At 39.3% G+C, this 17,241-nt stretch overlaps 1 protein-coding gene across 1 annotated transcript in view; it reads left to right on the plus strand.

Annotated features, from left to right (window-relative positions):
- Positions 1 to 17,241, plus strand: part of LOC127644253 (neuronal acetylcholine receptor subunit alpha-7-like) — a 179,953-nt gene that overhangs the window by 94,772 nt on the left and 67,940 nt on the right. The window contains exon 4 of the mRNA XM_052127341.1: positions 12,046 to 12,155. Within this exon, the coding sequence (XP_051983301.1) occupies positions 12,046 to 12,155 (110 nt within the window). The remainder of the gene's footprint in view (positions 1 to 12,045; positions 12,156 to 17,241) is intronic.

The raw sequence follows: 17,241 nt of genomic DNA on the forward strand, positions 1-17,241 counted from the left end.
GAAAGTTTCTCATAATAATGATTTAGTATCTCATAATAATGACTTAGTATCTCATAATAATGAGAAACATTCTCATAATAATGACTTAGTATCTCATAATAATGAGAAACTTTCTCATAATAATGACTTAGTATCTCATAATAATGAGAAACTTTCTCATAATAATGACTCAGTATCTCATAATTATGAGAAACTTTCTCATAATAATGATTTAGTATCTCATAATAATGATTAGTATCTCATAATAATGACTTAGTATCTCGTAATAATGACTTAGTATATCATAATAATGACTTAGTATCTCGTAATAATGACTTAGTATCTTGTAATAATGAGAAACTTTCTCATAATAATGACTTAGTATCTCGTAATAATGACTTAGTATCTCATAATAATGACTTAGTATCTCGTAATAATGAGAAACTTTCTCATAATAATGACTTACTGTGCACATGCGCAATGTGCTCAATCAGACGAATTGTGCGTTGCAGATTGAGACGGATCACACAAATGACAACAGCACAACTCTTTTGAAAGTAAGTATAGTTTTATAGCAAGAGGTTTGCAAATAACAACAAATGTATGTTAAACCACAGCAAATTAAGTTTTTCAGCAAACATTTACTTCATCTTAAAGATGCCGTTAACAGAGTGCCAAACTGCGACGCAATGGTCGCATTTTGTTCGATAAATGGTCGCTAAAAATAGCAAAGTTGGTTTACTCTCCGATTATGTGCTGTCTTTATCTGTGGCGTATGAGAAAGATTAAACGTCAAACCGTTTAGCGCGATGTAAGTGCTGGGCAAGTGTGTTGACTCGCGAATCGGTTTCAACCACGCAGAGCTGACGCACCGCAAGCGAGGTGTGCATTATTAAAAGAAATATATAATAATCTCGTTTATACCACAGTTGTTACACCTCAAGACATTTTCAGGTTTTAATTCCTAAAATGCTCTAGTGAGTATAAGTACGTTCTTACGCCAGGGATTCAGGGGTGAACCTCATTGCGCGCTGTTTTTAGTACTCCACCCAGGGTCTTGCTCCGCCAAGTCTCCGTTACGGATTCGAAAGCGTCACTTTATACCTACTAACGGAGGTTTATTGGAGTAACGTGTGTGTGCGTGCGTATGAGCGCTGGAAAGAAAAAAAGTTACTCTGGGGTGGCTTTTATGAACATTATCTGTGTTAATCTGTATCTGTTTCACCATTTCATGTTCCAGTGTCTCTATTGTTTCCTCAGGGACAATCCTCTGTCTCAAGAATCCCTTTAGATCTTCCATCCTGTAGACAAATGTCAGTTATGAAATTTAAGCAATCACCTAAATAACAAATTTAAAATCAAGTATTTTATTTACAATCAAATGTGGAAAACCAGACTTTTAAATATTACATGTTGTAAATGCAATGACTGGAATTGTTTGGTTGAAGGAGGTACCAAACTGCGAATCATGAACAAAAAATTTGGTGAATGCATGTTTACACATTAGCTTCCACTCAGCTGACAAGCAATGAAAGTAGCTACGTGGTTAGCTAGTAGGCTATAAGCTCATTGTCATGAAGAGTAAAAGATGGACGTTGTTTATTTACTTTCCAGCATTGCGTCTCACCAACTAGGTAACAACGTAGCATGAAATCAACACTTATCAGATGCAATACACTACCACACCGTTATCTGTTGAGCGGCAAAAAGATGCTCTGATGTTTACCTTTCAATCTGCTATGTTACTGACTGCACTGACAAACTATAGCTGGCTAGCACAGTAAACAGATGTGATAAATATGTGACATGGTTGTCAGGGACAGGGTTAATGTTATATTAATTATACTGAAAAGGTAAAATGATTGGTCATTGTTTATTAACTTTCCAGTATGTATTTAACAAGTTAACTAGTTAGCAACTTATCATGAAGACACCGCTTAACTCTGCACTGTCTACAGAACCAGTCAGCTCAGCTCAGCTTTGTAAACAGTGGAGTCGGAGCGTGCCCTGCTGGACAAACATTAGACACCAATTCTAAATACCCCAAGCATTGTTTTCTGCGTTTTATATATATATATATAAAAAAAAACATATACGCTGATACCGATATATCTATGAAAGGCTAATATCGGCCGATAATATTGGCTGACTGATAAATCGGTCGGTCACAAGTGTAAACTCACAATTCTAACTTCACATTCTATATGTTTGAAACATTCCTCAGCTCAAATTAACATTTCTTGACCCCATCAGCCATAAAGCAGTAGTTTAGCCAACTGATCACTTAACAATGAAATTAAGCTGGAAAAGAAATGGGCCTGCTCTGATTTTAAACTCAGCATTCAGACCAGTTGCCTTCCCAAGTGCTTGTCCAGAGACAGATCATACACAGTTGATCCCCCACAGACTGACTACAGCAAAATTATTATTAGGGCCCGAGCACTGAAAGTGCGGAGCCCTATTGTTCTTCTAAGGATGAATTCTTCTTTTCATGGTTTTCAGTACTTTTGGGGTGCATAACATGCATGAAATCTCTTGAAATTTTGCACACACATCAGAGTCGCTGGCCATTAGGGCATGGCAGAGTTACAGGTGGGGGATGCAGAAGGGGCTCTTCGGCACCACCTAGAACATTGGCATGTTCGGGGGGCTTTGAAGCACATCCATTTTGAGGTACAGTCTCCAAACTTTGTACACATATACTAGATCTCATCAAGCCGGCTAACTTTCGCACTGACACTCATAGGTCCTGCCCTAAAGGAAGTTGGCCATTTTGGATTGTTTCAAAAAGGCATGCTGAGGAATTTGAAATACTCCTCCCAAGGATTTAATGTTACAGGTACCAAATGTGGGCGACATCATAATCAGAATCAGAATCAGCTTTATTGCCAGGTATGTGTACACATACGAGGAATTTGACTCAGGATTGTACATTGCTCACGATGTGCTTACTCAAAATATACTTACAAAAATACAATAACACAATAATAAAATAAAATCAGACACAGGCTACAGTGTAGACAAATCAAATATACACACTATGAACAAAAACAATATAGACATATTGACAAATAGTGCAGTGATCAGAGTGCAAAATATGCAGGAGTAAAGTTATTATTATCATTATTATGAACATGTCGGAGGTGGATGTGATATACAGGTACACATACATGCATACATATACACAGTGTGATGAAGCATAGTGCAAAGGATGCTGGAATAAATAGTATAGGTATTTTGTGCAGGAGTTGTGACTTGAGGTAGGTGGACTGGTATACAGTATATACAATATGACAATATAACAATATGAACATTATGAACAGCTCTGAAATAGAGAATGATTAATAAAATTAAGTAGCAACCAGTAAACAGGTGGCTGATTAGAGACAGAGTTACTGGGTTATTGCACAGGAATTGTTCCTGACACTGTGAGTCAGAAATCAGCTGTTTATCAGAGTGATGGTTTGTGGGAAGAAACTGTTTCTGTGTCTGTTGGTTTTGGCGTATAATGCTCTGTAGCACCTACCTCAGGGGAGAAGCTGGAACAGGTTGTGTCCGGGGTGAGATGGATCTGCAGTGATGTTTCCTGCTCATTTCCTGACACTGGAAATGTATAAGTCCTGAATGGAGGGCAGGTTGGCACCAATGATCTTTTCTGCAGTCCTGACTGTCCGTTGTAGTCTGCTCCTGTCCTTTTTGGTGGCAGGTCCAAACCAGACAGTGATGGAGGTGCAGAGAACAGACTGGATGATGGCTGTGTAAAAGTGGATCAGCAGCTCCTTAGGTAGGTTGAGCTTCCCAAGCTGGCGCAGGATGTACATCCTCTGCTGGGCCTTCTTGATGATGGTGTCAGTGTTGGGCTCCCACTTCAGGTCCTGGAATATAGTGGAACCCAGAAACCTGAAGGATTCTACAGCAGACACAGGGCTGTTGAGTATGGTGATGGGGGGCAGAGTGGGGGGGGGGCTCCTCCTGAAGTCCACGGTCATCTCCACAGTTTTGAGCATGTTAAGCTCCAGGTTGTTCTGACTGGACCAGAGAGCCAGCTGATCAACCTCCCATCTGAAGGCCGACTCATCACCGTCCCGGATGAGGCCGATGACCGTTGTGTCGTCAGCGAACTTCAGGAGTTTGACAGATGGGTCTCCTGAGGTGCAGTCGTTTGTGTAGTGTGAGAAGAGCAGTGGGGAGATAGTCTGGGTGCTGGATGTGATGTTCTTTAGTCTCACCTGCTGACTCCTGTCAGTCAGGAAGTTTGTGATCCACTGACAGGTGGAGGCTGGCACAGTGAGCTGGGTGAGTTTGGTGCTGAGGATGTCTGGGATGATGGTGTTGAACGCCGAGCTGAAGTCCACGAACAGGATCCTTGCATATGTCCCTGGAGCGTCGAGGTGTTGCAGGATGTAATGCAGTCCCAAGTTGACTGCATCATCTACTGACCTGTTAGCCCTGTAGGCAAACTGCAGGGGGTCCAGCAAGGGGCCTGTAATGTCCTTCATGTGGGCCAAAACCAGTCTTTCAAAGGATTTCATGACTACAGATGTCAGGGCGACAGGCCTGTAGTCAATTAGTCTAGAGATGGAGGGTTTTTTGGGGACCTGGATGATTGTGGAGCGTTTGAAGCAGGATGGAACTTCACACAGCTCCAGTGATCTGTTCAAAGATCTGTGTGAAGATGGGGGCCAGCTGGTCTGCACAGATTTTCAGGCAGGATGGTGACACACCTTCAGGGCCAGGAGCCTTCCTGATATTCTGCCTTTGGAAGAGGTGGCTCACATCGTCTTCACAGATCTTGAGTGCAGATGAGGGGTCAGAGAGGGGGGGTGACAGCATGTCAGAGGGGGAAGGTGGTTGTTTGAAGATGGTTGTGAAGTGGGGGAGAGGTGTGACTGTGGGCTTTTCAAGCCTACAATAAAAGCCATTCAGCTCGTCTGCCAGTTGTTGAGTACCAGCAATGTTGGGGGATGTCTCCTGTAGTTAGTGAGTGTCTGCAGGCCTCTCCACACTGATGCAGGATCGTTGGCTGCAAAGCTGCTATTTAGCTTTCCGGCATAGCTCCTCTTTGCAGCTTTGATCTCTTTAGTCAGTGTGTTCCTGGCCTGGTTATACAGGACTCTGTCCCCACTTCTGAAGGCCTCCGCTTTGGTCTGACGAAGCTGCCTGAGTTTTGCTGTGAACCAGGGTTTTTGGTTGTTGTATGTGCGGAAGGTTTTAGTCGGCACACAAATGTCCTCACAAAAACTGATATAAGATGTCACAGTGTCGGTTAGTTTGTCCAGGTCAGTGGCTGCAGCCTCAAAAACACTCCAGTCAGTACAGTCAAAGCAGGGCTGTAACTCCAGCTTTGACTCGTTGGTCCATCTTTTTACAGTCTTTACAACAGGTTTAGCAGATTTCAGTTTTTGTCTGTGTGTCGGGATAAGATGAACCAGACAGTGATCAGAGAGTCCCAGGGCTGCACGGGGAACAGAGCGATAGGCGTCCTTTTATGTAGTGTAGCAGTGGTCCAGTGTGTTAGTGTCTCTGGTGGGACACTTAATATGCTGTCTGTGCTTTGGCAGTTCATGGCTGAGGTTTGCTCTGTTGAAGTCCACAAGAACAGTGAGCAGGGAGTCTGGATGTATTTTCTCCACGTTAGTTATCTGGTCGGCCAGGTGTAGTAACGCCTCACTAACACAGGCCTGAGGTGGAATGTAAACAGCGACCATAAAACTCCCGCGGTGAATAAAAAGGTTTACAGTTTATAAATAATGTCTCTAAGTGAGGGCTGCCTGATTTTTTCAACACTGTGACATCTGTGCACCAAACTTCGTTTATATAGAAACAGAGTCCGCCTCCCCTTGTTTTTACCGTGAGCTCCCTTTCACGATCCGTGCGGATGAGATTAAATTCCAGTAGGTGAAGTGCGCCCTTCCGGGATGTGCGGGGTGAGCCAGGATTCGGTAAAACAGAGGGCGGCAGATCTGCAGAAGTCCGAGTTAGTTCTGTTGAGGAGAAGCAATTCATCCATTTTGTTGGCCAGAGAGCGGACATTCGCCAGCTGGATAGAAGGGAGTGCATTGCGAAAACCCCGCTGTCTCGGCTTAACCAGTGTGCCTGCACGTTTTTCTCCTTGGGCATCTCCAGAGAATCCCAAACAGAGCTGCTACTCCTCCAACTAATAACTCGTAAAGTTAACTAATAAAAAGTTTCGGGTTCGATAAAGAGCGGTGGAATAGTATGAGCAGTTGAAAGTCCAATATTTAAGAGCTCTTCTCTGGTAAATGTTACCAGAGAGGGACGGCAGAAATCAGCGTTAATAAACAAAAACACAAAAAGCACTACGGAGCGTAATCCAGAGGCGGCCGTCTGCGACGCCATTTTTTCGACATCATGTCAAGACATTGACAATGCTAAATTGCAAAAGGTTTTTTTGATATATCGAAACGGTGTTGCCATGGCGAAGCGACAAAATAACATCAAAAAAATTGAATAAGGAAAAGTCTTGTATCTTATGCGTGCAAAAAATTAAAAACATCAAAAATGAGGCAAAGGTTTGTCCTTGGAGGCTGATCACATTGATGTGACTATTGTGGGTCACGGTCGTAGCACCACGTGGAAGGAAGTGTGTCACTTTTAACAGATGTTGAATAATTCCTATGATGTTCACCTGAATTGCTTAAAGTAAATACAGATTAATATCAAGGCATTACACAATTTAAATTCTGAAGGGTTTCTTGATATCTTAAATATGGTTGGCATGGCAATGCAATACATTTCATGATTCCTTTTTGTGCATATTCACATATTTTGAGGTATTTGGCATAATTGAATTTAAAATTTTAATGTTAATAAACATATTTTTTATATTTTATATAATAGAAATATAGTATAAATATGAACTGAAATGTAAAAATACAAGAAAACCCATGTCTAATCCACTGTCTTTTAATTCTCTGACTGGCAATTACAAGAAATGTCCAATAGAGGGCATCCAAGCTCCATTGTGCAATGATTTCCAACAGTTCTGAGTCCAGGATCGGACTGAGTTCATGAGTTGGTTGAGTGAGGTCTTTTGCAGTCGAATCCCATAAAAAAATAAAAAAAAATGCAAACAATGTGTCCCCACTCAATATATACATCAACTGAGGAGAAAACATATTGTTTTATATGGACGGATTATAACCTTTTACCCTTTCCAGCCGGAGCGTTCAAATTTGGGAACAATTATTCCCATGGTTCCTGTCTCAGTTTCTTCGCCTTCCATTCACCGATTTTATTTCTGAAAACTGCCAGATACCCATGACAATATAAGCTAAAGGTACATATGATTGGTTAAGAGGTTACTGGGCGTGAATAATAAATGTATCGTCATAATCATCATCCTTCATTTGCCTGGGAGGAAACAGAGGGGAAATCCCGGGAGATTTACTCATTTTGGATTTACTGCTTCAAATTGTACACTTCAAATTTCTCACGGTTCTGTTTGTATCATGGTTTTAGGGTCACTGTTTCGGTACGGTTCAGTATTTATGTTCAGAAAAATAAATATTACTGTCAAACCCAAAATAAATTCTATTTGGTAACAGACACTTCCAAGAGATTTTCCCTCACTTCAAATCACTATGGTTTTACAACAGTATAACATGTTTGTAGTAAAATCATAGTACCATAAAATTAACATAGTTACTGTCATGGTTACAATACTATAGTAAAATCAAGGTTACTATATGGAAATTACATTTATTATTGTAAAACAATGGTTAATTATATCAAAACTATGATTTCTGCCAAGAAACAATGGTGATAGCAGTCATTGTTTCTTGGCTTACTCATGGCTACTACAGTATTACTGAATAAAACCATGGTTAATTTTCATAGTGTCCTAAAAAAAAATGTTTACTAACTCAACATTTAACTTAATACCTGCATTTATGCATCAACAAAATGTGCATTTCATATTCAACTCAATATTCAGAAGTTGTACATCACTATAGAATAAATAACCTTCCTGTAAAAATGTATGCTAGAAGAGATGTCGTAATGAAACTTGAGTGTTTTAATCATACGTGGAAATCCCACATCTTCATCAACAGAGTAAGGGCAACATAACTTTGGCAATGAACACCCCGAGCACATTAGTTTTGTTTCATGTCTGTCCGAACTAGCAGCGAGTGCCTGTTTAAAGATGGAAGGGATTGTGTCTGTGTGCAATTTCGGGCTCACCTGAGGTTCTGTGTGCACCGCACACTATATATTCCCAGGTGATGTCAGCGTAAATAAATAATCAAAAATCGATGTATTACCAGTATACGGTACTCGCGTCAAGCAATGTCTGCAAACAGTGCCTGTTTTGTAAAGGTTTTTTGACCATCGCTGTAGACTTGAATGACGCAGTGGCTTATATCTTGCGGCTTGTTTTCTCAGTTTGCTATTTTCAACTTCACACTAATGTGTGCAGAACTGTGAATCATCAACTGATTTAACAAACTTACAGTTAATAGGACAACTTCTCACTGTAGAAAGTTAACCCACATGAAACACTGTCGGAGTGTGTCCATCTACAGAGCCATACAGGTGCATTAGTGGTATGGTTGGGTATTGAGAACCGGTTCCATTCTAGAACCGGTTCCAAATTTCCAAGAACCCTGGATTAAATAAGACACACGCATTTCGATTCCTCACTTCGGTTCTTAACTTTATTAATCATGCTCACAAGGTGAACGGCAGTGAGCATTTTACAGTTCTGTTGATCTGCCAGGACCTGCTACAAGGACATAATTTCATTACGCACAAGCACAGTTCATTACATTCAGTGTCTGACCGCTGCAAATGCTCCAAAGTTTGGTTAAGCTATGCTAAAATTGATAACAACACCGCAAAATGCAACACCTGCAATAAAAGGATTTTGTGCAAGGGAGGAAGCACCTCCAATATGATGAAGCATTTACTTCAACACAGCGTGAATCTAAAGGAATGTACCATGTTTGCCGCACCAGATACAGCTAATATTAGCAGCCCCATATTACTGCTGGGGATACAGCAGACATGCTGATTTTTCTTCAAAAGTATTGCTGACATTGCATTGCAGACTCTTTTTGACATAATTACTGCTTCCAATAACTGTCTGTTACATATTTTGTTATGTTCTATTTTTTGTGTTGTATTTACTTAAACATTTTTGGTTTGTAATTGTTTTTTTGATCATTCCTTGTGATCTAAAAAGTGAAATATTTATAAATGAAGGGGAACTGTCACAACTGGCAGTTTACTGCTATAGCTTAAATGTGGCAACAATAAAAGGTAGGCAAATTTTTGTTCTTTAAGTATTTGCTCTTTTCTTTCTCTCCAAAAAAATTATTGGAATCAGAACCAAGATTCGATAACAACCGCATTCGATAACCAGAATCGGAATTTATAAAACTGAAACAATACCCAACCCTAACTAGCAGAGGTTATAACTGCGTATGTCTATTTGCTACTATATTTTCTTTTCAAAGTGTATGATACAGATGCGTTATTAAATTAGAGATTAAACACGCAGCAAATGCTTACCAAACCGTGGGTGTTGAACCGTGCGGTTCGTTTTTTTACCGAGAACCATTACACCCCTGGTAGATATAGATAGATAGATTCACATTAATATTATGTATACATTTATTTTTAAATATAGCATCAAACATATTTACATACATAAAAGCTTATCCTCTATCATACACTTCTGTTAAAAACAATTGGCATAATGTTAGTGGAAATTTCAGGTGGATAAAGCTGCTAAATCACAGATTCAAAAATGTAAACATAATTTAAACTAGGTAATAATGTTACTTAACCAATCTGATCTGGTTAATTTCCACAATGAAATGCATGCTTTTTTTTTCTTCAATCATTGGATTGGATCATAAGCAGAGAACATGAAGCATAAGTACTGTCACTCACATGTCGCATTTTTTAAAAATGCACTCTTAACAGTTTAAAATGTATTCACTGTAATGCTCTAATTGCAAAATAGACTTCAGAAGATTAAAGTTTTAAGCTTTAATTTGATACTTAATTTGATAAGTTTGTGAACATCAATGGAATTTTTTATATAAAACACAGCATTTGTTTTATAGCCACATTCAAATGGCCCACCTGTTGGCCAGTGACAGTTAACTGGTTTAAAATGGGCATGTAAGACGGCCTCTGTTGCACCCCTATTTTCACCTACATTCATCAAAATTAGTACATATATAGTACAGTTTTTGCCATTTTCAGGCCTCGTACTTTAACAATCTCCTCCTAGAGTTTTCATCAGATCTACTTCATATTTGGTTATTCTAATCTAAAGGCTTTGGCAATGCTAAATTGCAAAGCTTTTGAGTTTTCATTGCATGGCGTGGCTGTGAAAGTCTGACAAATTTCGATGTTTTGCCATGAAACAGGAAGTTGTTATAACTCATACACAAAAAGTCCAATCTGCCCCAAACTTCCCATGTTGGATAATAATCCCGGCCTGAATACATCTATGTGCCAATATTCAGTTGTAGTCACAGCGCAAACAGCCAATTCTAGGTCTTGTACTTTAACAAACTCCTCCCAGAGATTTAATCAGATCAACATTATATTTAGTCAGTCTTAATCTAAAGGCCTTGGTGATGTTAAATTACGAAGCATTTGAGTTTTCGTTGAAGGGCGTGTCCGTGGCGGCCTGACAAAGTTTGATATGAAATCAGTGACATTTTTGATGCCTAAAGATGCTCAAAAACTCATGAATCTTTGCAAACATATAAAAAGTGGGGAACATTTACATCTGATACTGGTTTTATAATGAAAAATGGCTCGATAGCGGCACCTACGAAATTTAAACGAAGCAGCCCTCACGCAACGTTTCACCTTTACCTAATCGGTTGGCATATGTAACATGTCAACACGTACTGAAAATTCTCTTAGAACCATATCCTAAACCCAACAGGAAGTCAGCCATTGATTTTTCTCTTTAAAGTTTGCTCAGTTTTTGCCATTTCCAGGCCTTGTACTTTAACAAACTCCTAGAGATTAAATCAGATCGACATCATATTCAGACAGTCTAATCTAAAGGCCTTTGTGATGCTAAATTGTGAAGCTTTTGAGTTTTCTTTGAACGGCGTGTCTGTGGCGGCCTGGCATATTTCGATGTTTCGCTATGAAAAAGGAAGTTGTTGTAACTCAAACATACAATGTCAAATCTGCTCCAAGCTTCACATGTTTTATTAGAGTCCTGGCCTGAACACTTCTATATGGCAATATTCAGTTATAGTCATAGCACCACCTACTGGCAACAGGAAAGGACATGTTTTACAATGTGATACACTCTTAACAACATTTAAGTGCTAAAATATTCTGTGAAATTCCCCTAGCACAGCAGCCCCAACGTGCACCAGGGTGCGAGGGCCTGTTCATCGTTGCTTGCAGCTTTAATTTGATGTTATAATTGTATGGTCAACAGATGCATGGCACTTGTATCATTGTAGCATGAGAAATCTGGGTTTGTGATTTAAGGCTGAGAGAGAGAGAGATAGAGAGAGAGAGAGACATACAGACAGACAGAGAGACAGACAGAGAAAGAGGTGTGTGGAGATATAAAGTTCTAGCTGACTAAGGGATCCTTGCTCTTGTTTTTGTGGGGAGACTCTTTCTGTTGTTTTCCTCATGTGCTTTTATTTTAAGTTATCACAAATAGATGAAAAGTCACATTAAAATGGTGAGAACCTATAAACCAGAGATCTGGCAGTAGCAAACATAAAAAGACACCAAAACACAATACAGGCCTGATCTACCATTAATTATTTGCATGTATGTGTTTTTGGAGACTGTTCAAGCACTTTTAGTTTAATATTAAACTGTGTGTGTGTAGTAAACATTCTGTATGTGCCTTTTTGTGATGTGTGTTGTATGTGTGTTTAGGTCCTCATCTTATTTCCCTGTGGTACAGACATATGTGGACCTTGGGTGAACTCCAGCTGTGATTGTGTATTTACTGTGGCTCACTGGCTGATTAGAAATCATGCATTTGCACATCATTATAGTGCTAATGCGTGTGTTTGTGTGTGTGTTTTGTGTGTTTAGTCATGGACGGATATCTATCTGAGCTGGAACCCTGATAACTATCCTGGTGTTCAGACCCTGCGCTTTCCATCCAGTCAGATCTGGACACCTGATATTCTACTCTATAACAGGTACTACACCCATACTCACATTTAAATTACTCTGTTTCTTTACCGACCATATTTGTGCATTCTTCTTAAACATGTGTGTGACAAGGAGGAGGGTAGGGCCGGGCCGTGACTACGCAAGCCCGGCCCCCCCCGGCCCCCAATCAGGCTAATCAGCTGAGGAGTGTGATAAGTGCAACGAAATGCGGCAGTTTGGGAGAGAGGCGGGGAGAACCACCGGCTGACGGAATTGCCAGAAGGGCAGCATCTCTCCTTCTGAGACTGGGGGGGAGTTGGTCAGTCCGGATGGTGTCCAAACTGAATTGGCCAGGTGAGGATTGTGATGAGGAGGATGGTGTGGCCAGGCCGTGAGGGTGCATGGCCAGTGCTGAGTCAAATTATCAGCACGAGAGTGAAATAAAGGGGAGCCGGAGATGCCAGTTCAGTATCATGCAGAGATAGATGCATGTGGCTGCGCTGTGTGTGTCATATTTTTTATGATGTTTTAAGTTGAGTTTGTCATTAATAGTTTCGTTAACTGCTCATCCGGTTCCCGCCTCCTCCTTGCCCATCCCCTACCAGTTACAATGTGCCAACAGCAATATGATAAAGGATACTAATCAATAAATTATTAAATCTATTATCAACAATAATCAGAATAAGTAGTTCTTCTGAGGACCCGAGAAATATAGCAACTAAGTTGTAGAATCAAATGAATGACACAGGTGTGTTGATGTTGGCTATTTAACAAATAGTTTCACAAAGGACAACAGTTTACTTATTCTAACTTTTTGGTGGGGGGTGGGGGTTGTGTTGTAGTGGTTAAAGATCTGAGTTTGTATCCCAAAGGTTGTAGGTTTTAACCATGCATTTGATGATCTATGAACCATCACCATTGTGGCCTTCAGCAAGGTACTGTGATAAGTGTATTTCGCTTTGGATAAAATCATCTGATAAATGACTAATGACAGCTTACTAACTTGATGGTAAACTTTGTAAGAGGACCTTGTTAGTAGTGGCACTATGTTGACTTCATCCAGTTGAGGATACATGACTGGCTTTATCTACTGTACATTAAATGCAAACTGCACAGCTGTTTTCTGGACATTTTACCAATGTATTTTGGTCTGTCATTTAGCTGCATTTTTGTATATTTTTCTTTGCTTTATCTACAATTAGAAAAATGCAAAGGTCACAGATACACACTCTCAAAAAAGATGGTTTGTGAAGGTTATTTTAGGGTATTGCTATAAAGGCTATTGTTACAAGCAAAGAACCTTAATCTGGTAATATTTACAACCAGTTTTATTTAAAAACACATACTTTATACTTTTACTTTCTCTTAAATGTCTATTTTTATTTTCAATTTTTTTTTTTTTTGTAAATACACTCACCTAAAGGATTATTAGGAACACCACACTAATACTATGTTTGACCCCCTTTCGCCTTCAGAACTGCCTTAATTCTACGTGGCATTGATTCAACAAGGTGCTGAAAGCATTCTTTAGAAATGTTGGCCCATATTGATAGGATAGCATCTTGCAGTTGATGGAGATTTGTGGGATGCACATCCAGGGCACGAAGCTCCCGTTCCACCACATCCCAAAGATGCTCTATTGGGTTGAGATCTGGTGACTGGGGGGGCCATTTTAGTACAGTGAACTCATTGTCATGTTCAAGAAACCAATTTGAAATGATTCGAGCTTTGTGACATGGTGCATTATCCTGCTGGAAGTAGCCATCAAAGGATGGGTACATGGTGGCCATAAAGGGATGGACATGGTCAGAAACAATGCTCAGGCAGGCCGTGGCATTTAAACGATGCCCAATTGGCACTAAGGGGCCTAAAGTGTGCCAAGAAAACATCCCTCACACCATTACACCACCACCACCACCAGCCTGCACAGTGGTAACAAGGCATGATTGATCCATGTTCTCATTCTGTTTACGCCAAATTCTGACTCTACCATCTGAATGTCTCAACAGAAATCGAGACTCATCAGACCAGGCAACATTTTTCCAGTCTTCAACTGTCCAATTTTGGTGAGCTCTTGCAAATTGTAGCCTCTTTTTCCTATTTGAAGTGGAGATGAGTGGTACCCGGTGGGGTCTTCTGCTGTTGTAGCCCATCCGCCTCAAGGTTGTGCGTGTTGTGGCTTTACAAATGCTTTGCTGCATACCTCGGTTGTAACGAGTGGTTATTTCAGGCAAAGTTGCTCTTCTATCAGCTTGAATCAGTCGGCCCATTCTCCTCTGACCTCTAGCATCAACAAGGCATGTTCGCCCACAGGACTGCCGCATACTGGATGTTTTCCCTTTTCACACCATTCTTTGTAAACCCTAGAAATGGTTGTGCGTGAAAATCCCAGTAACTGAGCAGATTGTGAAATACTCAGACTGGCCCGTCTGGCACCAACAACCATGCCATGCTCAAAATTGCTTAAATCACCTTTCTTTCCCATTCTGACATTCAGTTTGGAGTTCAGGGGATTGTCTTGACCAGGACCACACCCCTAAATGCATTGAAGCAACTGCCATGTGATTGGTTGATTAGATAATTGCATTAATGAGAAATTTAACAGGTGTTCCAAATAATCCTTTAGGTGAGTGTATGTAGCTTACATATGCACTACTGTATATGGCCAAAATTATGGGGACACTCCTTTGAATTAACGTTTGCCTACTTCAGCTACAACTATTGTATAACAGGTGCATCAAATAAAATAAACAGCCATACAATTTTCTTATAAAAAAATCAGTTTCTAATTCTTGTGTGGAAGAACTGGTCTGCACAGAGCCCAGACCTGAACCCCAATGAACACCTTTGGGATAAATTGGAAATGTAAGCCTAACGGTAATTCTGTCATGAAGTCGTAGCAGTATTACACCATTCATTCAATCCAAGTATCTTATCCAATCATAATCCAACATTTGCTTTATGAACTCTGCAGCTGTCTTTAATCACTTGTTATGTGCGTTGTTTTCACACAGTCGCATTTGAGCGAAACACAATTATGAGACCCGCTATGCCTTTTTAAGCAAAATTCGCTTCATTTTGGATAATACATCATTTGGTTTACTCACCACAACGTTCATACTCAGCGCAGCTGGCCTCAATTACCAAGATTTGCAAGTCTTGTTTTTATTATTCTCTTGGGGGAACAATTGTCAATGCTTCTAGCTGGTGCTTGTTGGGGTTTTAGGGTTTTCTGCTATAAAGGTTATTGTTACCATTTAACATATCCTCATACTGCAACAGTATTGGTTTCAAGTGGAAATGTTTTATTTTTACAAGTCTCGTTGCACACAGATCTTCCTGATCGGTGTGAGATAGATTGTGCTCTACCAGCTGCAAGACACAATTAGTTGAGTTCAAGTTCACGTTGCTCATTTGTTTACGACAGTGTTTGTATGCTCAAGATACTCCTGCATTGGAGGATCATGATCCAATATTCATGTACATTATTATGCATAGTTCTTCATTTTGTGTGGTCAGATTATCTTTGTTAATTTAAAATTATACTTCTAATGTTGTTGTCGTTTTACTTCATATCTACATGCACTGTTCTCTGTTAAAAGGGAAGTGTCATCTGTTGCTGTGTGCCTTTTGTCACCTAGTAAAATCATTACTGAATTATTAAATATGGTGACTTTCAGTCATGATAAAAATCAAGAAATCCCTTTTAAGTATTTTTCATACCTACTTTTATTCATCAACAATTGTTTTGATTATATATACTGTGTGTATATATATATATATATATATATATATATATATATATATATATATATAACTTTTCAGACAATATAATTAAATTTGTCAGTTGCCTGATAATCCCTTGTCCCCTTTATCTGGTCACCACTTCATGACAGTTAAAGTATATATGTGTTTATTTTCTATTTTATTTTTTTCTCAGGTAAGTTCTATTTGCGCTAGGCATATCAAGGATGCAAACCTAATCATTTTAATTTAACATTTTGTATTGCATGGTTCATTAAATATGTAATTGGTGGTTATTGCTATGTCATGTGAAAGATTTCATTGCGAATAATTACTTTATGATGTGATTTATATAGTTTGATTAGTGGAGTATGTGTGTGACGCTTTTGATGCCATCTTATAATGAATCTTTTAGAGATTTTGTAATTTTGTTTAATTTGTCACTGGTGTTTCAACAGTTTTACCCACATCTTTTATCAACGATAACGGAAATTAATTGTAAGTTTAATATTTCGTAAGTTGGAAAGGCATCTGTTTTGAGTATGGCCTGGCTAATTTTACTGGAATTGTTCTCTAAGCTTCTGTACACATTTCAATTACTGACATCTGCTAGTCAAATGTTATAGGAAATCATGAGCAATCACATTAAAGCCGCACATGAGGCTGCCATGTTAGAATCACATGACCAGCCGAATACTACTCACTTAATCTTAGTAACAGTCCTGATATTTGACATTGTCAGTCATTGATTAAAGTAATCATAACTGACTGTGAATACAACATTTCTACAATGGCATCTGAAACCGAAATCTATTGATTTTAATTGATGCAGCATCCAAGCCTCTAGGTGTCAGCGTCCAAGTCCAAGATGACACAAAGACAAAAGTTACTGAGTGCACATCCAGGTGCACCCAATCATTAGTCAGGTTTACATGCAATCAAATAATCAGTTTATAATTTGACTGATAGCTCAATTAGGTTGAAAATACTTCTTGTAAACACAAAAATTATCCGATTGAGCTGGATCCGAATTAAATCCGATTGAAAGGGGTGGTGTAGATTAAAATAAAAATATTAGCCATGTATATGTTTGAATCTGACTATTTTCTAACTGTATTCTAAAATAACTTGTGCTCATGTGTAGAGCAGTGGTGCGTATGTACTGTATGTTGGATGCCACATTTATACACTGTTTGTTGTGTTTATTTAGTCCTGCAGTAACCATACACCTACAACTATCCATAAATCTAAACCTAACCATAACCACAAAGATTTAAAAAATTAAAAGTTTGTAAAATCATTAAATATACCACAAATTAAAAGTTCTTTTGAATTCAATCATACCGCCTTATCACTAGGTGGCGACAGTGAGGAGAAATTTAATGAAAG

Source organism: Xyrauchen texanus, chromosome 5 (genome assembly GCF_025860055.1).
Source record: "Xyrauchen texanus isolate HMW12.3.18 chromosome 5, RBS_HiC_50CHRs, whole genome shotgun sequence".
Classification (NCBI taxonomy): domain Eukaryota; kingdom Metazoa; phylum Chordata; class Actinopteri; order Cypriniformes; family Catostomidae; genus Xyrauchen; species Xyrauchen texanus.